The sequence below is a fragment of the Manis pentadactyla genome, chromosome 10, assembly GCF_030020395.1.
Source record: "Manis pentadactyla isolate mManPen7 chromosome 10, mManPen7.hap1, whole genome shotgun sequence".
In the NCBI taxonomy this organism is placed as follows: Eukaryota; Metazoa; Chordata; class Mammalia; order Pholidota; family Manidae; genus Manis; species Manis pentadactyla.
The window spans coordinates 96,361,457-96,377,063 of NC_080028.1; the positions used below are offsets into that span (position 1 = coordinate 96,361,457).

The 15,607-nt window shown below is 54.4% G+C and overlaps 1 protein-coding gene across 4 annotated transcripts; it reads right to left on the minus strand.

Moving 5' to 3' along the window:
- Window positions 1-107: 107 nt before the first annotated feature.
- Window positions 108-8,917, minus strand: SLC12A9 (solute carrier family 12 member 9). Of its 4 annotated transcripts, none has more exons than XM_036904549.2 (15): window positions 8,768-8,917; window positions 8,514-8,600; window positions 7,803-8,025; window positions 7,448-7,582; window positions 6,840-6,971; window positions 6,111-6,419; window positions 5,434-5,541; window positions 5,194-5,305; window positions 4,756-4,913; window positions 4,571-4,653; window positions 4,299-4,423; window positions 3,964-4,156; window positions 3,618-3,792; window positions 3,278-3,424; window positions 108-1,362 (listed from the first exon to the last, which is right to left on the minus strand). In XM_036904549.2, exons 3-15 carry the CDS (start codon window positions 7,981-7,983, stop codon window positions 476-478), a joined length of 2,745 nt encoding a protein of 914 aa, XP_036760444.2. In that variant the 5' UTR covers window positions 7,984-8,025; window positions 8,514-8,600; window positions 8,768-8,917; the 3' UTR covers window positions 108-475. The 4 variants fall into 4 exon arrangements, with proteins under 4 accessions (XP_036760444.2, XP_036760443.2, XP_057343279.1 ...); XM_057487297.1 differs by lacking the exon at window positions 108-1,362 and adding an exon at window positions 1,381-2,631; XM_036904548.2 differs by lacking the exon at window positions 8,514-8,600 and having other exon boundaries at window positions 8,768-8,899.
- Window positions 8,918-15,607: the final 6,690 nt, after the last annotated feature.

Sequence of the window (15,607 nt, forward strand, 5' to 3'; positions counted from 1 at the left end):
CCGCTGGGACGCTCCTCTTACCCAGGTCGCCCCCTCATCCCCCGCACAGATCTCTCCCTCTTCCCACCTCCCCCACCCCCGCCAGCAGTGCTCAACCAGGCCAGCCCTTAGTGTTTTCGTCTTTTATTCACGGTCAGGAGTTAGAAAAATACAACAGAAAAAAAAACATCACAACCTCAAGGGGCGGTGAGCCTGGTGGGTGGGGGAGACTGAGGTAGCCTAGAGTTACAAGCACAGAGACCCAGCCCCGTCAAGGCACCGGTGAAGGGAGAGAGGCCAGGAGGAGGGCCCCCATGCATCAGAGCACTGGGGCCTTCTCCCAGAAACAGAGGGGTGCCCCAGCCCAGGATCCCCTAATACCTCCATCAGCTCCACGTCCCATGTACCCCGCAAGAGGGTGGTGGCCCTGCCCCTCCTCATCCACTAATCAGGGAAGGCCAAAGACCTGGGCACCTTCTACTTCAGGAATGGGGCATCAGAGATCAGTGCAAGTAACCGGGGTGACACCATGAATGAGCAGCGTGGGGCCCAGATCATGGCTCAGAATCTCCATCAGCGCCAGGTACCGGGTATAGCGGGCAGGATCAGCGGGCGGCCGAGGCAGGTACAGGAAGGTAAGGGCTGTGGTGGGCCCCTCCTCGACATCCCTACCCTCAGGCCCACCGGGCCCTCCTCCTCTGCCTTGCCCCTGCTGGGCCTGAACCAGGGCGTTGGCGCTGCATGCCAGGGCCTCTGCCTCAGCGTCACCCCACCCACCATTCACAAAGTCCCCTTCCTCCTCCTCAGGCTCCCCGGAGCCAGCCCCCTCACCCCACACAACCTCCTGCACCTCAGCCCGGATCCTTAACTGGCTCAGCAGTGCCCGGAGCCGCCCCTCAGCTGCCCCAGGAGCCTCTCGAGGCCCCAGGCACAAGAAGATCCGGAGCCGGGCACTGTGCCAAGCAGGCACCATGCCCAAGATGGTTGCCATCTGCAGCAGGAAAAGGCCGCAGACATCCACATAGCCGGGCCCACCCCGGGGCCGCAGGAGGTTGAGGGGCCACACATCTACGTGATGTGGCTGAGAGGTGCTCCCAGAACCCCGGCTCAACCGCTCAGGGGGCAGGGCCCCGCAGGCCCGAGCCAGAACCACATTCTTGTTCATCTTGAGGGCATCTGCCACTGTGGCCACGTAGTCCTGGGGACTGAGAGCCCGGGGACTCCCAGGAGCCCGGGGTGGAGGGAACAGGGTGCTCAGAGCTGGGGACCCACCCTCCTGGGTGCCATCAGCAGGCTCAGAGAAAGCAGGGTCTGTCAGGAAGTGGTCCTGGGGTGTGGCATCATCGTAGAAACCCAGGACCAACGTGTTGGGCTTCATGCCACCTAGGGGCAGAGAGGGGGGAGGTGGGAAGGAACCGACAGGAATCAGACTCACATGCTGAGTTTATACCATGCTAACAGGCACCCACTCACACACGCTGACAGTGACACATGTCAGCTATCAGGTATGACATTCACCCTGTGCTTGGGCTCTTGGGGCAACATGATGCACAGTTGCGTAACGACTTTTAATTTTCCCAAACCCTTTCGCATGCAGTTATTTGAATTACCTCCATGACTAATCTCTCCCACTCAAATAGGTAAAGCTTGCCTCAGGATTCTTTTAACTAATGAGCACTTGCAGTCCACAGTGGTAGGATACATTCACTCCAAGCTTCTAGCAACACACCTTATTCATGACTGGAGATGAGTCTAACTCCACCGGGCAAACCACACCCGCTGATCAGTCATGGCCTCAACTCCCCAGGGAAACAGCACTCCAGATTCTACTGGGGATGATGAGAACTGGCACAATCTGTTTCTACTGTCACAAAGCCCTGATGATGGTGTCCAAAACGGTCCCCAGAGAAGCACTGGCTATCATCTGCATGCCAACAGGGGGCCGCGTCCTATTGAAAGCACTTAGGGCTTTAACTCATCTGAAGCAATACTATGAGATCAAGACTACATATTCACTCCCTTTTATGGACAGGGAACCTGAGGCATATGGCAGAAAAGTCATGCACCCAAAGGCTCTTGGGTGGTAGATACCGGCACCCACAGGTGAATTCAGTGCACCCAGCATCAGAGCCCATTCTCTGAGCCTCTAAGCTGATGTATGTACTGCAACGCCCCAAGTCCCTGCCGACAGCTCCTGGCTTTTCATTTTTGAACAACCAATGTGGAATTGGATAACCCCCCTTTAACAGGGCTGAGTTTACAGGAAAGCTCTGAGACTTCTTCCAAGACCCTTTCTTCTGAAACAAGCGAGTCACTCAAAATCCACCAGTAAATCAAATTCTACATGCCAGGAGGATTTACTGTGTAGAGGAAATCTTTTCCCTTTATTTGAGTAATTTTCCATAGGATAAAACTTCATAAAATAGTGGTCTCTTGGCATAGGTACCGCGCCAATAGGTGGGGCTGAGGAGAGATTCAGCTTGCAGATGCTCCAAGGTCTAACAGGGCTTGATAGCACCCCAGACTTCTCTGCAGCGGTGAACTCCAGCTGATCTTGCAAATTAAACTAGTCACACCCCCTTCTGAGCATTTCCCAGGATTCTAATTTACACCAAACTGTGTGCTATCCAGCCCTTGAACTTCAGCAAGATTCTAATGGAGAAGGAAGCATGCCCTCAGACCAGGCACTGATACCAGTAAGTGACTGAGAAAGAAGGCGGAGGCTCAGCACAGATTTGGAGGAAGCTAGGGTACAAGGCCAGAGGCCTGGGCACCGAGACTCAGTCACACAGATGGAAATCTTCTGCTCCACCCAAAAGCATCAGCCCCACACACCCCCTGCATCCTTTGTGGTCTCTGGGGGCTGTGTTACACCACTCTTTTACTTCCCCGCCCCTTTTAAGGGCTGCTGAGATACCATCCTGTCACAAAACCTTTGACAACCACATCAGTGTGTAGCGGTCTTCCTTTCTCTGAACTCGGGTGGTTAGAAACATCTGGCCTAGATTTGATGGGAGACCGCCAGCCTCAGATAATTCCCCCACTGTCCTCAGAAACATGACATGCTCTTCAAAGCTTGTGCCCCAACTTTTGGATCAGAAAAAAAACAGTCACCCCAATTCTACTCCTTAAGCATCTCCTCAGACACATTATCACACACTCTGTTATCTCTGAGTGCCACATCTTATCTGTGCTAGATTGTGAGCTCCTTTTGGCATCTGCGATCTGTGGTTTACTCTCTGGGGCTGGGGAGCAGGGATTGCATGGAGCCGAGGGGGCCCGAGGGAGAGCAGCTCACCAAGGCCTGAGATCTGCAGCAGATGCTGAGCCCCCTGGCGCACGGAGGGTGAGAGGGTGAGGTCCACAAAGGCCTTCACTTGGGCTCTGTCCACCAGGCTCAGCCATGCTCCATACTGGGGCTGCACGGGGTCCGAGGGCAGGCAGTCTGCAGAGAAGCAAGGCAACAGGTGAGGGCCAAACCATGGACTTTCTCCTAGAATCCAAATCCCAAATGTGTAGAAGGAAGAGGTCTGGGCAGGGCTGTGGCTGATTGGAAGGGTTATCTGGGAAGAAGCATGAGGCTTCTGGGGTGCAGCCTGTGAAAGAGGAAAGGCTACAGGGTAGGGTGGGCAGCTCACCGAGGTCTCCCAGGGTGACATGGCCCAGCACATAGAGGCCCCCCTTCTTGAGCTGGTTAGCCAGCCGCAACAGAGGCAGGGCACCCCGGGGGTTCCCCACCAGGAGCAGCAGCTGAGGCCGCCAGAACTTCACGTGCTCCTTCCGGACATCCAGCCGGAGCAGGTATTTGCGCACCTGGGGAAAAAGGTGAAGTGGTGGGGAGCAAGTGCTCGAGTGGTCGGCCCCCACTCAACACCTCTCAGACAGAAACCCCAACTCCAGCCGAAGGAGGTGGAAGCCTCTTTGGAAGGTAGGTTTTCCCAGATTGCCTCCTCCCCTCCCCACCCTCCTCCATGCTCCCCAGACCTGGTGGAAAAGCAAGGCCTGGCTGACGTAGCCCCAGCTACTGGGGCCCCCACGAGCCGTGAGGAGGGCACAAAGCAGGCCCATGAGAAGCAGGGAGCCACCAGCGGCCCCAGGGCTGATGAGAAACATCATGAGCAGGCAGGAGGCGACCCCCAGCAAGCAGGTGTGCCAGGAGAACAGGCTGAAGGTGGGGCTGGGGGCAGAGGAGAGAAGGAAGGACACTCAGGGCCTACCCTGAGCACTGTGCCACTCTGCTCCAGCCCCAGCGGCACCCCTTGGTCTGAGTCCTTCCCATTCCTCCCTATCTCTGGGACACAGGCAACTTGTTATCTCACCGGAAGTTCGGGGCCGAAGCCCATTCGAGGCTCAGGCATGACAGGTCCACTGCAGCATACGCCACCAGGTAGAAGACGGTGACCACGGCAGCCAGTGTGTTCAGCTTCCCAGCCAAGAGCACCAGCTGGACAGGGACCAAGAGGCTGGGTGTTGCTGCATCCCCCGCCAAATGCCAGCATGGCGTGCCTCTCCCTTCATGACCCCCAGCCCTGTGAGCACAACCAGGAGGGGCTTAGGGGAAGAGGACAGACAGCCTGAAAGGAGGGCTTACCTGCACTAGGCCCCAGGAATAGAGCACAGCTCCCCAGGGGTTCCCTCCTCGGGTCACAACCTTGGCTGGAGCCAAGATCACTCCTGTGTAGACAGAAATGCAGCAGACACATCAGCCTGGGCCACCTGGGGGCCACATGGGGACCAAGACACAGGAAGGTGAGCAACGAACAGGGGGCCACACACCGAAGAGGTCGTCCTGGGCCAGGGCATGGAGGATGCGAGAAGCACCAATGAGGGAGCTCATGGAGGCTGAGAGTGACGTGGCATAGACACCGATCAACACCAGTGGGGACCAAAGGCTGATGGCACCAAAGAACCCATAGTATTCCTGCAGCAGGATCCTGGGGATGGAAGGGAAGAGGGGTACACGGATGACAACAGTAGTGGGCACACGGCAAATGCTGGCTGTGGGCCTGCATCACTACTGGGCCAGCCCTTCCCATCAGAGGTGGCAGTATCATCTCTCTCCAACGGGAGAAACTGTTCCCATTTTCCTGACACCCCAACAACAGGGGCACCTGCCTACCAGCCTCTGATTCCCTTGGTGAGCCAGATGTACCACCCTGGTCCCAAGCCCTGACTCCACCCCCTCAAGGGCCAGGCTAACCCCTCCCCAGGTACCTGTCACAAGTGAAGCTAGAGAGGAAGAAAAGCAGGGTATAGATGAAGAAGGTGTAGGCGACAGCGACAATGGTGCCAAGAGGAATTGCTCGGCTGGGGTCCTTCAGCTCCCCTGGAGGGAGGAGAGAAGGGGGAGGGAGGTCAGCCCTCTACTACCCTCTACGTCCCTGAGCCCTCAGCACCCCATAGGGGTACAGGGGCAGTCCCACACCCCGAGGTTGCAGCACGCAAGGACCTCACCTGACATGTTGGCCCCGGCCATGATGCCTGTGCAGCCATTAAAAAGGACAGCAAAGACGCTGGCAAAGGTCATCATGGCCCCCGTGGTGTAGTCCTTGGCGTAGCCAGCTGAGGAGGCATTGTTCCCAGGGAGAACTGGGTGTTAGCATCCCTCCCTGGAATCCAGGTGCTTGCTCTGCTGCCCTCTCCTCACATGCCACAGCCCCTCCTGCCACAGCCCAACCTCACCAAGACCCCAGCCCTGGCCCTGGCTCATCACCTCTCCGACAAGGCCTTCACCCCTGCTTTTTCCTAAGGCACCTTCCCTCTGCTCCTGTCTGAACTCCCCAACCCACCTCGGGCCATATCTGGCTCCACCTGCTCCCGCCCATACTCAGATGGCTCTCCTCCCCATTCCCCTCATTGAGTCTCGTTCTTATTGTACTAATAGTATCCTGAATATACATCTTACCTTTCCAACCCAGCAAGTTCCTCTAAGGTAAGAATGGTCTTATGACCACTCTTATGCCCCACTGGGCCAAACACACTGGACAGATTAAGTTAACCTGCACTGCTCTGAGGTCCAGGCATCCTGACCCTGGTTCTCTCTGACATCTGTTCTCATCCGGACATTCCAAGGGCCTGGCCCCAACATGACCCCTGACCCTGAGACCCCAGCACCCCTGTGCCCAGCTCACCACCCAAGTTGGCCTTCAGGGTGCTGCTGTTGAAGCCAGTGAAGTGGCCGACGTGGGGTGGCAGGGAGGAGCCATTGGGTCCAGGCTGAGGGGCCAAGAGGATGTCCCTGGGCCGCACAGCCACAAAGCTGACCAGCACCGAGAACAGGGAACCAGAGACCAGCAGGAATGTGAGGAAGGAGGCACGGGCATAGAGGCCAGCCCCCAGTGTGCAGACCCCACCCACAAGGCCCAGCAGCAGGGAGCCATAGAGTAAGCTCCAGCCATAGCCCTGGGGCAGAACCCGGAGCTCACTGGACCCTGTGGAATCTGCAGAAAGGAACAGAGTTAAGAAGGTCAGACCCCCAGGAGGGACCCCAACCATGACTCAAAGCAGGAACAGAACCCCTCTTTGGCCTATCTGTCCTCAGAGAGGCCATCTCTCCCACTCCCCCTATCGACTATACCCCAGCATCCCAGACCTCCCTGGCGGTATGTACCACCAATCTTGCTCTGTTGATTTTAGGGGTATTGGCACAGTATCTCCAACTACAGGGTAAGCTCCCTGTGGGCCCAGACAAGCACTCAGATGTCTCCGTGAGGCTGGGCACACAGTAAAGTAGCTCAAGAATGCCCAGTTAATGGACCACTTTGCCCTTCTCCTGGAGAGGGCTTCTCTCCCTGCTGATCCCAGAACCCCAGACCCTGCAAAACTGCAAAGCTGTCTACACCCGGGTGGGGAGCACTGACCAGTCCCAAAGGTGTCAAGCATGGCCTCCACCAGCCCCAGCAGGGAGACAGCACAGCCACACACGTTAGCCAGGTAGAACATGAGGCCGATGCTGCCCCCAACCTCAGGCCCCAGAGTCCGGCTGATCATGACTGAAGGTGAAAGCAGGGGGTGAGCGTTAAGGGAAAAGAAACTGAAATGGAACGTGAGGAAGGACCCTGCACAAAGCACTCTGCACCTGGCCATGCAGCCTCATGTCCCTGCACAATCAGGCCTGCTCCAGTGGCAGTGTGTCCCAGGGCAGCCACTCTCAAGCCATGTGGCTTTGCACAAATCACTAATGCCTTGAGGTCAGTTCATGGTCTAAAAAACGAATACTGCCTAACTGACAAGACTGTCAGGAGAAGCAGAATGACAGCTGGGGAGACACGTGGTAGGCTGGCAAGTGGCACCACCTGGATAGTTGGTCACCTTCCCCATACCAGCCTGCCTGCTGGACATTCAGTAGCACTTGCCCTCCTCTGCCCTTGCCCGCCCCCTTCTCCCCACAGGATGGAGGGAGGGGCCTCTGCCCCCTCCCTACAAGATAGAAAAGCCCAGAGCCCAGTCCATCATTGTGGAAGGATACAGTAGGCTCCGCCCCCCCGCACAGCTCCATTGGTGGCGATGGCACAGACAGACAGGACAGTGAGCGCCAGGATGAAGTAGGCGACCAGGAGCATGGCTAAAGCCTGCAGCAACCCAGCATGGCCCACCACGAACCCTGGGATGGGAGTCGCAAAGCAGGTCAGAGGGAGGCTCACGCCTCCCCCACTACATTGGCTGTCAGTTATCTCTAGGGCAGAGCTAAACACAGTTTCAGAGACCCCTCCCTCCAGGCCCTTCATCCACCCACTTCTACTTCTCCTAGGGCCCTGCTTGACCTCATGCCAGCCCCACCCCTCCCTCCACTGCACCCCCAAGTAAGCCCTCACCCCACTTACCAATCCTCAAGAAGACAACTATACTGAACATGGACAGGACTGTGGGCACCACCACACCCAGAAAGGTGGAGAGCTTCCGGGTAGATGCTGCTCCTGGACCCCCAGGCCCAATGGCAGGGGCGGTAAACCCCTCATCACCCAAGAGCCGGTAGGCCAGCAGAGGAGAGTTTTCGCTGGCCATGGCTGAGAGCAGGCAGAAGAAACCACGAATGGGTCAGGAGGCCTGCAAAAGAGTATGCTGAATGGAAATGCTCCACCAAGCCTCCCCAAAACACCTCCAACCAAACACCCAAGAGACTCCCCAAAAGGGAGAGCTGCGAGAAACACACGTACACACTCACCAGTAACACACAGAGTTAGCGGGGAGCAGAGTGGTCCTTCCCGCTGCCGGACAACGGCCCGCTGGAAACCCCTCAGCATTTGGGTACCTAGGCCCCGCCCATCTCCTGGGGGCCAGCCCTCCCCCACATCGCTGGCTTAGGGATGGCAGGGGCTCTGGGAAGGGGCAAAGATCCTCTCCCTTCATAACGAGCAGTACAAGAGGAAGCAAATCCCCCAAAAGGGAAGTGAGTTGTGGGCAGAAAGCCCTCCTCACCCCCTTCTCCGGAGACCCCTCCCCAGCTCCCCCACGCAATCACCTCACCCACAGGAAAGAAACTTCCAAAAATCTTCCAAAGCTTTACCCTCCGTGAACCCTCTCCCTCGACCCACCTCAAGCCAGCTCCTCAGCCTCACTGGATTCCTCCCATCCACACGAGGCGCTCCGTAAACTCTTCCCAACCCAAACACACCCCTCCACTACGAAAACAAAAACACAGGAGGTAACACAAGGTGGGTCCTACTCCCTCGCCGGTTCCCGTCCGCTCTCAACCCCGGAGGGCCTGGAGGGGGCCGAGATCTGCTTCTGCCCAGCCAGGAGCATCCCCCACCCCACGCAGCCCGTGTGCTGCAGGGCGCGCACTCACCAGCCCGGAGGAGGCAGCCGCCCGGGGGTGATCCCCGGCAGCCGGGGAATCGGCTAGGGTAAGACGAGGCGCGGATGCCGGAAAAGACTGCTGAGGCTACCGGGATGCCAGGCCTGTAGCCCGCCCCCCCCCAAGCACGCGCCCCATTGGTCTCCGGGGCCGGCCCCGCCCTGTGCTTGGGAAGCCCCGCCCCTCTCGGTCCCAGGTGCGCCCGCTTGCAGCTCTGGATCGCCCCCCCGAATGTGCGACTCCGATAGGGTGTGGGCCACGGCTACTACAGCGCGCGTCGTCCTAGCACCAACAAGCGCCCTCTGCACGGAGGGAACTCCTCCCCAAACTCGGAGGAGCCACCGCGGAAGGAGGCGTGTGGTGACGGCGGGAGGCAGTCTGCTGTGGGCGGGGCCAGGACACCTGGCCCAGGTTCGCCGCCGGGAACGCAGGCCAAGTCGGTTCCAGGGTCCCACCCCCCCAATCTTTCGAATCCCTGGAATGTCCCCCAGGTCCCAGACTCAACCCTCGCCCCATTGGGGGCGCCCAGCTCAGCCCACCGGCTGCGCTCTTCGCTTGCGCCACCAGGGGGAGCCATTGGCCGCCGATATGCGCGAGCCCTGGAGGCGCAGGCACAGTCCGTCGGCACCTTCCGCCGCCTGCCTTCGTGCCTCCCGTATGTTTTGTTCTCCCGTCCAGCAGAAATCACAGGACTTGTGAACCTCCGGGAGTTAGGACCCCCGCCTTACTCTTTACAGGCACCATCAACATCAGCACCACCTGGCCACATTTCAAGGTCTGTGAATTGATTTACCAGTACCTCCCGCGTGAATTTGCCGTGAGAGCTCGATGAATAGGCCCTTGAGAACAATGCCAGAATGTTCAGTAAGATATTTGTATGGAGCACTAAATCTGCACAACTACTCGGTTAGGTAGTTATTGCTACTTATGTTTTTCATTGCGAAAATGCTTGGAGAACTGCAATAATAAATTGCTTTTATACAGTCTTTTTTGTATATACAGTCCTTTGTTTGTTACACTGTCAGTTGAGCCTCAGGAAATGAATACCATTTTTCCTGCCGTTGCTGTTTGGCTGTAGATTATCTGAAGCATTTCCCTATGAGAGCAAGGGGCTCCAAGCAGCCCAAATGTGTTGCTGCCAGGGAAAGGTCTCAGAGCAGTTAAACTGTGGTTGTTCTGCTGCCCAGGACACGGAGTTTGGCTCCTGCATCGCTCCAACAGCAGCCCTGTCACAATATTTCATCATCTGAATAACCACATTAATGAGACTTCTAACACCATGGCCTGGCAGTTGCTTGAATCCACTTCTGCACTGATCTTCCCCTCCACCATGCCCACTGGAATGCCTAGACTTTGTTCTTATCAATAGCTACTGCCCGCCCCTTTCCGTTCACCTCTTCTGATATGCCTGCTAAGGAAAACACTCATCTAGCACTTGTTAAAATGGTAAAGACGACTTTATTCGGGACAATTGTGATAGATGTCAAGACTATTGCAACCAGGGAGAGAGATCAGGCTCAACTCCACATACAGTGAAGACAGCTGGGGATTTATAGCCACAAGCAGAAGGAGGGATTAGTGAATGGAAAACTACTAAGAGGAAACACCAAGTGTAGGGAAATTCTGGCTAAACAGACTTAACAGGATCCTTGCTGAAGGCAGGCCGTGATGGATATCAAGGGTGGGGGATTCTCTCTAAACTGGTCTAGTCAAGCCCAGCAAGGATGGGGGCCAAAGTCAAGGCCTAATCCAGAGGAGGGCTCTGAGGAGCCTGACTGAATTTGGTCAGATTTTCTCATGCCCTGACCCCAACAATCCTTCACCTCACTGGACTCCCAGTCCTTTGTTCCTGCCCTCTTTCCACTGTCCCCCACTCACTCAAAGTTCATGGTCAGTGAAAAGCATTCCCTTGCCCCTCTCTCACTTTATTACACCTCCTGGAAAAACCACAGCCCTGGAAATGCAACTCTCTGTCTACCCTGAGCCGGCCCAGCAGCATGGAGGGGAGAAAACACCCAACCATGACAGCCAGTCTGGTTTCAACTTCATGACCCTGAATGCCAAGTGGGTCCTTATGCTGCCCAGCATTTGGACAAGATTTGTCTATGTCTTGCCAATGGGTTTCAGCCCTGGGCAAGTTTGCTATGGATTCAGTGTGACCAAAGAAAATGACAGCAAAACGTTGGGGTGAAAGGGTTATACCCAACTTTATTCTCACAGTGGCAGGTCAGTCACTAAAATCCCGTTCACTCAAAGCAAGTCCACATGCAGCAAGCCAGTCTCTGCCTCTGGGCCCCTCTGTCTACACAGCTGTCCTCTGGGCTTCTCTGCACAGCCATCCTGCACAGCAGTCCTCTGGGCCTCTCTGCCTGCACAGCCGTCCCGCACAGTCATCCCATACAGCCGTCCTGCACAGTCGTCAAACACAGCCGTCCTCTGGGCCTCTGTCCTCGGTGCTACCACCACTCCAGCCTCTGCTCTCCTCTCCTGCAGCCTTGCAGCCCTGCCACCGTGTCACACGCAGAGCACTGGGTGGAGCTCTTTTTTATAGAGTCAACAGCCATGTATTGCCCACAGGTGTGCACTGAGCTAGTCAATCAGGGCCAGGTGAGAATCCTGGCCACAGGAACTCTCATTTTATCCACAGTCTAGCACACTCACTCTCCCACATTGCTACCTGATTATTAAGTCTTCAACCCCTCTCTTCAACCCTCTGGTGCTTTCCTGTACCTGTTCTCTCAGCTCACTGCCCTGCTTCCCAGTTCACTGAGAAAACAGAAGGTATCAGAAGAGACGCTAAAAGCTCCTATCCACCCATCATGGTTCTGCCCTCCATCTTGTTACTACAGATGAACTGATCATGCACCCAGCTAAGGTCAACCTGCCATCTTATATAGATGCCATCTTACCAACTTGTTTTCTCTCTCCATTGGATCATTCCTATTAGTATACAAATATGTTTTTCTCTTGTCTTAAAAAGAAAAACTTTCTTGAATCCTTTACCACCACCACCCCATCCACAGTCATGCGCCTTTCCTTTGCTTCTTTACAGCAAAACTTCTAACACTTTTAATATCATCGTTATTTTGGTTGCAGAGAGAGAATTTATTAGTTAATATTTTATTTGTTTTGATTTGAAATCTCAGCTCCCATGTAAAACAATGCCTTCACTATCAAACTGCTATATAAGGATAGCATAAAATACAAACTATGAACTAAGATAATCCCCTTTACAGTTTTCAGATTAGTGCATTAGAAAAACATTGATTTAAAAAGGCAAGTGAGTGAATTGGCAAACATCCAATTCCTTTTCTAATGAAAGGTGGTACAAAATGGTATGCAAGGGAAACACTAAGTTTTAAGTGTTAGGTGCTCAAAAACAACAACTGTGGGCAAGTTACAACCTAAAGTAATTTTGACCCAAGGACACAAATGTAACCATTATTCTATAAGACAAAAAGGAAGGTAATTAACTTTCCATCATAACAGCTGTGGAAATACACAGCAGAATAACAAGTTGGGATCTTTAGACTTCTAACACAATAGGTACTGACTTGTCATACTCTCCCTCCAAATTAACATTAAACATTTATAGTGACTACACATACCCCAGGATATGTCACACTTAAACAGATCCTATGTAAAAACAATCTATCCTTTGTATTTACTAGGCAGTCTACAGCAAATGCTTAATATGTACAGATAAGAAGTATAAGCTACACTAGGAAATTATTCACTGATTTCATTTAGAGTAAACAAGGAAAGGTCTTAACAGAAGACCAACCATAAAACTTAAATAGATAATTTGTGCTGTTATGAACCAGAGAGAGGAAACAAAACACCACAAACATGTTAATTTTGTTATTGAGAATATTTCCTCTATAGCAAAACTTCTTGTATGAGTTATCTATACTAGCTGTTTCCAATCCCCTCTTCTCATTTCTTCCTAAACCCACCATTCACTGGCTTTTGTCTCTTAGCAAAAGGGAAACTGCTCAGCAAGTCACCAGTGACTTCCACTTGGGTCACTGCTCAGTCCTCATTTTACTAAACTACCATTTGCATCAATTACCATTTAAACTAACAAGCACCACTTGACATACGTGATCAGTATTCCAACTCTTTCTTTACATGGCATCTAGGACACCACACTCTCAAGGATGTCCTCCTACTCAGTCTCCTTTGCTTCCTCATCTCTTGTCTTAAGACTGGAGCACCCCTAAATGTTGGAGGAACAGCCAAGATGCCACTGTGACCTGGAAGCTTAGTCCTCAGACTTCTTTTCAGCATTTATACCCACTCCCTTGGTGATGTCATCCAATCTCAGTTTTAAATACCACTATCCAAGAGTGCCCCAAGGGTGTATCTCCAGCACAGATCTGTACCTGAACTTCAGACTGTATGCCCAACATCCTACTAACATCTCTGCTTGGATATCAAATGGGCAACCCAAATTTTGAATTCCAAAATCAAATACCTGAACAAACAACTACTCCTATGGTCTTCCCACCTCTCCAGTTGCTAAGGTAAAAAACCTTGGGGTTATGCCTGAATACTCTTTCTCATGTCCCACGTCCAACCCATCAGCAATTCCTTTAGCTCCTACTCTTAAAATATAACCAGTGTCCAACCACATCTTCCGACCCTAGTCCAAGCCACCATCAGCTCTTACCTGCATTTCTGCACTAGCCCTTAACTCATTTCCTGCTCTGCTCTTGCCCCCGCAGAACCCTTGCCCTCAACAAAGCAGATGGAGTGATGTTAAAGCAGTATCAGGTTAAGATGCTTCTCTTTTTAAAACTCTCCAATGGTTTCCCATTTTCCTCTGAGTAAAAGGCAATAGCCCTTACCGGTAGGGTAACTATGCTTAACCTCCCGATTGACTGCTTACAGTCTGACTACAACAGTTTATGCCTGTTACCTTGTTACTCCTTTGCTCATAAGTTACCCAGAGCGGTCTACGTATTCTACGGCTAACCCTACCCATGAAACCCTACCCGATCTCCGTCCTGCCCCCACCTCTTATCTATTCCAGCGGTACAGTGGCATCTGGGCCATTCCCAAAATGCTCTGTGGCACAGTGGGCATGAGGCTCCTTTGCCTTCTGGACATAAATATTTTCTTAAGTGAAATTTCCTCCACCAATCCCATATAAAACTGAACCACACGTTCCTTCCCATCCTCTTTTCTAATTTTTTTTTTCTCCATCGCACTTAACACCATCTAATTGTGTCATTTACTTGTTTATCTTTTCATTGACTGTCTACTCCAGGAAGTTAAGCTCCACGAAACGGAAACATTTTGCTTCCTTCACACCGTAGCTCCGGTACTTCTAACAGTCCCTGGAGCTCGGGTGGCCCTCAAAAGCCATTCGCTGACTGCAGGGACCTTCTCGGATCTGGGGCTTGCTCCTCACGTGACTGCAGCGGCCCCGCCCCGCCCGCTAGGAAAGGAAGATGGCGGCACCCAGAGTGGCCTCAGAGCAGGGCAACCAACGAGAGGGCGCCTGCTCGCTAGAGCGCCCCCGCCCCGCCACCCACGAGTCTGCAGTAGCGTCGTGGGAAGGCGCGAATTCTGGAGCTCCGTGCTGGTCCTCCTCCCCATTTTTTAAGGAAAATAGAAATGAGCTCATCCTCGGAGATGGCTTGGTCTGACCTGCCTGCCGCCTTCCCCACCGCTTGAGATCCCCGGAATCCGAGGCATGTAGGACGAGGCGGTGGGATTCCGTGTCTGGGTTTTTCTCCCCTGGTGTTGGTTCCCGGGTCAATCTATTAAGTGACTTTCTAGCCTCGTTCTAGTGACCCCCGAACACACACCCGCGCCGCACCTCGGGGACAGGGACGTCTAGGCTGTCCAGCCTCTGGCTGCTCCACTTTCAAATGCTAATTCCCCGGCCGTCCACTATCATTCACCTCCCACCCCGGCCCGTGGTGAGCTCCTCAGGATGAAGTCGGTGAATTCGGACTCCCTCCCCCAAACCCCAGGGGCAGATGAGCCCTGGCCACCGCCCCACCGATTTCCTGCAGACCCAGCAAACAAAAGGCTCGTGAAGAGCTGCTAGGCTGAGCTGGGCGCCCTTCCTGCAGGAACAGCTGATAGAGCAAAATGGCCCAAGAGGGAGTGGAGGGAAGGGATGAGACTCCAGGATTCCTGGCGGACCGCAATGGGAAGCCAGGCTCCTGGATCCCGGGGAGAGTACAGAAGTGGATGTGGAAGCCCAGGCGGGACACCTTTGCTCTACCGGATCCACTGCCCTGGTGGGGGTGATGTCAACCTCAGGGAATGGAGGGGGTTGGGGGACAGGGGAGAGTCAGGTGAGCCCAAGCTCCCAGGCTGGAATGGTGGGGGCTGGGAAAGGCCTGAAGACCTGCGTCATCTCCTCTGGGGCCCAGCCTACCGCCCCCTGGCCCGACCTGCTACCCTCTGTACTGGCCCCACCCAGGCCTGGCTTCCTGCTCCTCCCCAGGCATTGCTCTCCCTGCCAAGCTCCACGCACTAGCCCCGGGGGCTTCTTGTCCCTTCAGGACCCGTAGCCTAACCCCCAGCCACAAACAGTCTTTCTCATATTCCCTCCTAGAGCCATTGCCCCTGCCCCCATTCCTGTCAAGGACAAAATGGTTAAGGGAAGGGCCACGTCCAGTGGGTGGGGGGGATGCTGGCATGGAGGGGGGCTTGGCCTCATATCCTGTCAAGCTGCCAAGGGAAGAGAGGAAACAAAAGACTTCCCCCTGCTGGGACAATGAACCTCTCGCTACCTCCCCTCCCTCCCACCCCTTGGTCTACCCACCACTCCTCTTTAGCTCTGGTCCCCAGCCCCTTTGCTTCCCATCT

Excerpts from the sequence above, each read along its gene's own strand:
- SLC12A9 (XM_036904549.2), bottom strand. The coding sequence starts at position 7,983 with ATGGCCAGCGAAAACTCTCCTCTGCTGGCCTACCGGCTCTTGGGTGAT. Across the intron at positions 5,542-6,110 it reads CCTGAAGGCCAACTTGGGTG|CTGGCTACGCCAAGGACTAC; the intron begins GTGAGCTGGGCA and ends ATGCCTCCTCAG. Across the intron at positions 4,424-4,570 it reads ATTCCTGGGGCCTAGTGCAG|CTGGTGCTCTTGGCTGGGAA; the intron begins GTAAGCCCTCCT and ends GTCCCTGTCCAG.